Source organism: Formica exsecta, unplaced genomic scaffold (assembly GCF_003651465.1).
Source record: "Formica exsecta isolate Colony F162 unplaced genomic scaffold, ASM365146v1 scaffold138, whole genome shotgun sequence".
Taxonomy (NCBI): domain Eukaryota; kingdom Metazoa; phylum Arthropoda; class Insecta; order Hymenoptera; family Formicidae; genus Formica; species Formica exsecta.
This window is the reverse complement of record NW_021848711.1, coordinates 1,865,478-1,873,505: the sequence shown is the minus strand read 5'-3', so window position 1 is coordinate 1,873,505 and position 8,028 is coordinate 1,865,478. Positions and strand designations below refer to the sequence as shown.

Below are 8,028 nucleotides of genomic sequence, written 5' to 3'. Positions count from 1 at the left end.
TATATATATATATTCAAGCTATATAATGTGAAACATGCACCTTTGGTTTACGATCGGTTTCGCGAACGTACGAAGTTACTCTGGACTTGGTGGTTTCCTACGATGATATTTCATTTTTTTATATCATGTATCTTAAGATTCGTGCAACGAATAGTGCAACGATAAATGTGTCACGTACCTCGTAATTTCTTACCGGTTTATCCTTATCGCGCTCTGTCGGTTTAAACGACCAAATATCCTAAAATTACGCAGTGTAATGTATATTGTTCTAATGAATAATGTGCACGAGATTGAGAGTAGTATGTGTCATCATGTACCTGAATCTCTTCATCGGGTGCGTGTATATGTAGCTTGGTCTTCGATGTGAATGTGTTCTAGAAAGATAGTCGTTCCATATAAAAAAACAATAAAAAAATAAAATGATTGATGTAATTAAATTATGTATAAGTGTACCTCGTTTTCAATTGTTCGCGAAACGGTTCTTGGTCTAAATTCGGGTACATTCTGTAACGATGTAACATAAAACTTTCTCTCATGTTTCTTTTACACATTATATTTACAGCTATAATCTCGAATCTTTAGTTTTGATTTATATTTATATAGTGTCGATTTAAGAGATTTTTATACATAAATATCCTAAACTCTGTGTTATATATTTAGTTTATATGATAAGTTTTATAGAGTGTATGAATAAATTATATCTCTACAATTATAATCAAGTATTTATTATTATTTTGTTGAAAAATTACCTACGCTTTAAAAGCTCTACAAGAACTACGTGAAAATGATTTTAAAAACTACTTGAAGAAAAATAAATATTTTATAGATTAGATTAATACACATATAGGCTGCTCTAACAAATAATAAATATTAAATATCCAGATTTTAATACATTAAAAAACAGTTCATCAACACTAGAAGAACTACCGTTGAAAAAAAATATATGTGTGTTAATATAAAATATTAAATCCCTTCTTACGTCGATTCTGAGAAGGTATAATAATTGACTCACATTTTTTATACTTACTTTGTTTACCAAAAATTATAATTAATGGTAATAACTAATCAGTTAATCAGCAATAAAATATTTTGTTAGCACATTGTGTAACTAACTGAAAACTTTGATATATATATATTCTTTCTCACCTTTTCGACGGTCGCTTTCTTCTTTTCTATGACGGAGGATCGTCTGCTTTCCACTTTGAATTCTTCTTCCGTCTAAGTAAATTAAAAAAAATTTTGATATAAATAAATATTTAATATATATATATTGTACTAATATCTTAATTTCACAATTTATAATAACTGATATTTTTTTTAATTTATAGCTTAAAATAAGGTCAAAAAGACTTCAATTATTATTAAAAGATCAATCGTTTTTATATAACAATAAAATAATATTTTAATCTATTATTCACTCGATATTATAATTGTTTATTCCATTTAAATAATATAATAATAATATATAAGAAATTTATTTTTTTTATATTATTAATATTTTTCCAAAAAACGCGAGACAGTGTCGTGAAATTGTTTGTAATTGTTTTTGGCAATGTCTGTATGTGATACATGTATACATATGTGTATGTGTACCTTCTGTATAGAAAGACGTCGTGGTGTTGCAGTGCCATCATCCGTTATCTATATAATAATAATAAAATAAACAAAAAATAAAACTTTGTACTTTAGAAAAAAACATTTGTATCTAGTACAGAATGAACTTTTCCGCAATCATAACTTGCAAAGTTCTTAATGAGATTGAATATTATAACTTATCTCATACCTGGGTCTTGATAATCGAGCTGCGACGGCTTTCTGTCTTGAGTTCTTGCACCTGAAATATAACAATTTATCTGTAAAACTGGCCTTTGCAAAACTTTTTTACAATTATCCTTTCATATAAAAAATATATGATTCATGCTCACTTTACTGACTGACTCTTTGCGAGCTGTTATAGTTTTCTCGGATTTAGTTTCTTGAGATACCTATATATAAATAATATCACATATGTAATACAAAGTAAAAAATTAATTTACAATAAGTAGAATTGTGTGGCTATGTGATTAGTACGAAATGGCATGTGATGATAAGAAAATGTTAAAAGTGAATTATATTCACCTCTTTGGATTCGGGCTCTTTTTTCTTTATAATCTTTTTCTGGAGGAAAAAAAATTAAAATCGTAAGAGACAATTAGAATAATAAGAACAAAATTATATATATATATACACATATATAGATTTACGAAGATACCCGCACTCACCTTTTCCTCTTCTTTTTTATCTTCAACTTTCTCGGCAGGTTTTTTCTAGAAACAAAAATATAGATAATATAAATTAATAATCATATATTGTTTCCACGATAATATTTAAGAAAACTAAATATTTAAGAGAAAAAAGTAAATATCATATTATGTTCTTACCTTAATAGATTTTCTTTCTTCGACATTATTTACGATTTCTTCGTCCTTCTGCACATGCAAAAAAAAAAAAATAATATTAGTAAAGTATTTCATTTATGTAATATTTTCGAATATGCAGTAATATATAAAAAATACAACAAATTGCATCACAAATACAATTTAAAAAACTATTCAGTTTTCACTAGCAACACACAAAGTTCCGATACTCATTCCTTCCATGTTTGCAAAATTTTTCATGCACAGATATACGCAACGGGAAAAGAAAGCCAAGCAAAGATAGCGGAATAATAAGATTAAATCTTTTTGTATCATACACAGCGTTGGGTAATTTTAAAGGTACCAGCTTCTGGGATTTAAGGAGGAATATAATTTCTTACACTTCTTTAAGTTTTTAAAAAGCTGCATTTTCTAAGCGAAGGAAAATAAATATTAAAGCGTTTGTTTTTAAACATGCGATCAAGAGACTCGTTCGAAGAAACAGCGAATAAGCCGAAATTATAAGCGGATATACTGTAAAAAATAAAATAATGTAAGCAAAAATACACATGGCGCAAAACCAATAGATATTAATTGCATAAAGATAATTTTACAGCTGCAAGATAAGATCTCATAGCTAAAAGAGGAACTGAAGAAAGCTGAAAATAACTTGCGGCGGTTTACACACGTTTATATCTTGCAGATTGGCGAAATATTTTGCCAAAAGCTTCAAGCCGCGAATTGCTAAATTCGTTCAAGCAGAATTACTTTTCGAGCGCATACATTACACTAAATTTTAGCTAAAACCAAGCTTTCGATATTTCACACTCACCTGTAAAATCTCCATTTTCTGAAACAGAATATATATACTTCTTTATTTTCCTCTATATTTTATATATATATATATATATAATATCTTATATAATATTTCTATATAAGTACTTTTTATATAATACTTTGAATTATGCTTTTTAATTATTAATGATAATTATAAATTAATGTAATTATATAACTAGTCAACTAAAAATATCACTATCTACTACATATCTCTATGTACACTATGTTTAATAAAAAAAAATCTTTTATAAATATTCTGACGTGCACACAATATACATAAGCGACAAGGTAAAGGTATAACAGATGACAAAATAGACATAAACAAAAATTACAGTAGATGAACAGGAAGGTGTAAATAATAAACAATTATTATCACGGTGTAACGTGTTCTGACTATGGTGTACTGTTCTTTTTCACAGAAAGATCTTTTACTCGATTTTTCTCAAAAAATTAAAAAGAAATAATTGCATCGTACCTTCCCAATCTCTGGTTTATAGATACCATTCGGTTTCAGATCGGGCTTATCCTTGAAAATAACAAGAAAAAAATAATTTATCTTACGGAGAAAATATGCGCATAGAGTAATGATTTCAATAATAGCTTATACAAAAAAAAGCAAAAAAGAATAGTTTAAATAAATTCATATAATTATGTATAATGAAAACTTTATTCGATAATTTACTTGAAAATAAAATTAAATAGTGTAAAATTGATCTTTTATTACCAAGAATAATATATTGTTATCAAATGATGTTATCAAATAAAAAAAAAATGCTACGTAAATTGAAAAAAGACGGAATCAATATATTAGTGTTAAAGTATATATGTTTGTGTATGTGTGTATGTACCTCGACGCGAGAGATTACTTCAGAGTCCGTTTCCTCGAGAATGGCTTCTGTGCTGATAATGCTGGACTCAATTACACTCACCACTTCTTCCTCTTCTTCCTCCTCCTCCTCATATTCTTCTGATTCTTCACCCTCGTCGTCCCATATTGAACTTATTACCTTTCGTGTCGAGATAAGCGTTCAACAATATGATAATTGTCGCGTCGAGGAATCGAAAGATTGATCGTTTTTACGATTTATATAACGAACATATTTATTTAAATATTGATTATCAATCAAAATATAATTATCTAAAGAAAAATCTAAATTTATTTTCTAAAAAAATTTTCTTTTTATTTAAAACATTATTTCTCTTTTTATTATTATAATTATTATTTGTAGATATTAATAGCGAAGATAAAAAGACGTATCTCTATCTAATAAATTTTGCAAAACGATCGATCTTCCTGTATCTGTATCACGTTGTTTGTAGTCAGTGTAAGAATATTTTGTTAATCACAAGGAAATATATCGATGGGAGGAATAAAGGGAGCAACAAAAAATTAAAAAATTAAAAGAATTAAATAAAATTTTGATTGATCTGCTTATATAATCGGCCGCTACCTTCTCCTCTTTCTTTTCCTTCTTTTCCTCCTTTTTCTCTTCGACCTTCTTCTCCACCTTCTTCTCTTCCTCTTTCTTTTCCTCTTTCTTTTCGACTTTTTTCTTCTTCTTTTCTTCCTCTTCTTCGTCCTTCTTTTTCTCCTCTTTCTTCTGCAATTTAGTAAAGGGTTTGCATGCGACATGAGGGAAACATATCTCATTCACCAATGACCATCGAAATCGTTGCAAAAATATTGATTTAATTATATTAAAATTCTATAATTTAGTTTCAATCATTTAATCAAACATGTCAATTTTTTATAAGGATATTTGAATTATTTTAAAATTATTCACAATACATTATATTTCGGATTTACGAAAAAAGGGGTGACTCTTGTAATTTTAACTCAACATGCCGATTTTTCATGGAAAGAGCTAAAATTGCCTATTGCTTGTTGGATTACGGGTTCACATAAAGATATAATAGAAAAGGAATATTAACGAGAACTTGCACTTATATATCGATATAGATGTAGTCTATGAATAAAATATCATTAAAAACACACAGAATTACTTACTTTAACGACGAGTCGGGCCGACGATTCGTCTTGTCCATATTCGTTGCTCACGACAACTTTATACGTTCCCGACAATTCCGTTGATGCCGAAGTGATGGTCAATTTTATGTCCAGGCCATTAAAGGAAATCATGATGTCCTTCGACGCTTTAATGACCGTTGAATCTCTGAATTTGTATCGTAACAATTATAAAATAACCGCAAAAATTTCGTGAGAAAATTTATAATATGTAAAAAGAGAGGAAAAAATTATCGATTATAAGGTATTAATCAAATTATATTCCTCCGTAAAAAACATTAATAATTTACAGTTTTACATTCTTATGACAATAAAATTTTTGTAATATTATACATATTATAAAAATATCATGTTAGATAAGAAAAGCATTTTTTTTTTTTTTGTATTAAACGCATACCTGTACCACGTGACGGTGACTTTCCGATCTTGCGTTGCGAGAATGGCGATGAGTTCGACTGTTTTGCCTTCTTCGACAGTCTGGAAATATAAGATAGATGTATTAATTAAAAATAAAACATAATTTTAATAATCTTATTTACTCATAATAAGTATTAATCAAAAAGAGCCGAAGTGAAAATACTTACAATTGATTTAAGGCCGGTAACAATTTTCGGTTTCTCTCCTTGATCTGGAATTTCTGTTACTTCGACTACTTGCGAGGTAGCTTCTCCCTTTTCGTTGCGTGCTACTAATTTGTACACGCCTTTGTCTGTCACCGACATTTGTTCGATTTCGAGTTTGACGGCAAATTCACCCTGTGTTCGAAAAGAATAGTTTATTAAAACTCATGTCATCAAAACACAAAATAATTTTTTAAATAATGATTATAATATTACTATTATCATTACTACTTTTACACGATATATCAGTGGCAGTAATAATAGAAAAAAATAATTCTGCTTTTAAATTAAATTTTAGATTTCAAGGAAAAGTCTTTCCTCGATTATTTTGGCTTTTATTAATTTTATTGCAATGTAATTTTATATAATATATATAGGACATTTACTTCTTTGACTTGCTCGATATGTAATTTGTGCCTGCTATCCTCTTTAACGGCCTGAGTCTCCTTGAACCAGGTGCAATCGGGCGCAAATTGGGAAAGAACGTGGCATTCGACTACCACGGTCTTCTTTTTGACGATCTTCACAACTTTCGGCTTCTCTTTAATTACGGGTATAACTGAAATCAAAATTAAAATGATAATTAATGTAGATGCTCTAATTTTATTCTAAATTCACAATTTCAAATTTTTACAATACATGTTTCATATATTTTTAAAGAATTAAATATTTATAATTATTCATAATGTATAAAGTATAAAAATAGGGATTTATATAAAAAAAGTTTACAGAAATATTTTCTTATATATAGAAATTAATTCTTCACAAAAAAGATACAATTAAAGCAAAATTTAGATTACTAAATTAATCTTCTCGAATTCTTAGCAAATAGATTAAAGATGATAGTGTTATGTATGTATTATGTACAATTTAATTCAAGAAAACAACCAGAAAAAAACTTACTCTCGACGTTCAGCGTAAGATTGGCGTTGAGTTCACCGAGTTCGTTCTTGATGTTGCACTTGTAAAGGCCGGAATCGTCTGGTCCTGGATCGTTCAGGCTCAGTTTGATGTAGTAGATGTCCTCCTTCTCTTGGACGATGTTGATGGAGATCTTCGAAGACTCCTTTACCACCTTACCGGCGCGGGTCCACACGATCTGCGGTTTCGGCTTCGCCTTGACCTTGCAATCCATAATAACGAGCTTGCCCTTGTTTTGCGACTGTATCCGCGGCTTCTCCACGAACGTCGGTCCGTCTCCCTCCGGTTCCGGTTCCGCTTCGATATTCAAATTCAGATTGGCGTTACTCTCGCCGTACTCGTTCTTTACGTGACACCTATACGTCCCGCCGTCCGGTGCCGACGGATCCTGTCGTTGCCAAAAAATAATTTAGAATAATTTTACTATAAGAATTTCTAGAATATAATTAGACATCTGGCATCACAATAATTAAAGTATTATTTTTAAATTTTATGGAGAATCAAATTTATATATAAAAAATATATCGAGGTTCTAAATGTTTGAGAATTTGAGAGACAAATTTATTTTAGCATTTATTATAATTAAAAGAAATAATCAGAATTTTTTTGAAACAAGTCATGTTCAAAGAATGACCTTTATTTCCATGATAAGCTCGTAAATATCCTCCTCGACCGTCTTGATCTTGATCGAGATCTTCGACGATTCCTTGACTACGCTGGTGCCGCGGAACCACGTGACCTCCGGCTTGGGGTTTGCCTTACACTTGCACTTCATAGTGATCAGCGTACCGTTCTCGTTCGGGATGATGCGAGGTTTCTCGACGAAGGACGGAGCGAAACCCGCGCCCTCCTCTGGATCTTGGAAAGATCCATGGTTAGACATCGTCAACGAAGGTAAAGAGCGTGCTTCCGGGTGCTCAAGGACACCGGAAGCGCGATCTCCGTCGCGATCGCAGGTCATCAATGACCAGCGACCGCGTGATTTTTGATGACGTTAGTCATGTTGTTGGCAGCTCAATGAGAGTTACGAAGCGAACTTACAGAGACTTTCACGATTGGTTAGCAATAGCGCGGCTGTGCTTACCTGATGGAACCGATTCATCGCGATCTTTTCATCGAAAGAAATCGCTTGTCGCCTTTACGTATCACGATCATGGAATGTATTTTGCACGAAGAAGTCTCGAAGGGGAAAGTCGACGGGATTTATTATGGACGAAGTCGACAGAAG

The 8,028-nt window shown here is 30.6% G+C and overlaps 1 protein-coding gene across 1 annotated transcript in view; it reads right to left on the bottom strand.

The window, feature by feature from the left end:
* Nucleotides 1-8,028, bottom strand: part of LOC115246074 (twitchin) — a 111,181-nt gene that overhangs the window by 83,128 nt on the left and 20,025 nt on the right. Inside the window, 21 exon segments of the mRNA XM_029824661.1 lie at nucleotides 41-97; nucleotides 179-238; nucleotides 318-374; nucleotides 454-504; nucleotides 1,147-1,218; nucleotides 1,594-1,641; nucleotides 1,784-1,834; nucleotides 1,926-1,985; nucleotides 2,119-2,157; nucleotides 2,262-2,306; nucleotides 2,421-2,468; nucleotides 3,229-3,246; nucleotides 3,709-3,759; nucleotides 4,082-4,240; nucleotides 4,685-4,834; nucleotides 5,242-5,407; nucleotides 5,657-5,736; nucleotides 5,844-6,014; nucleotides 6,266-6,438; nucleotides 6,783-7,188; nucleotides 7,435-7,652. Coding sequence (XP_029680521.1) covers nucleotides 41-97; nucleotides 179-238; nucleotides 318-374; nucleotides 454-504; nucleotides 1,147-1,218; nucleotides 1,594-1,641; nucleotides 1,784-1,834; nucleotides 1,926-1,985; nucleotides 2,119-2,157; nucleotides 2,262-2,306; nucleotides 2,421-2,468; nucleotides 3,229-3,246; nucleotides 3,709-3,759; nucleotides 4,082-4,240; nucleotides 4,685-4,834; nucleotides 5,242-5,407; nucleotides 5,657-5,736; nucleotides 5,844-6,014; nucleotides 6,266-6,438; nucleotides 6,783-7,188; nucleotides 7,435-7,652 — 2,180 coding nt within the window.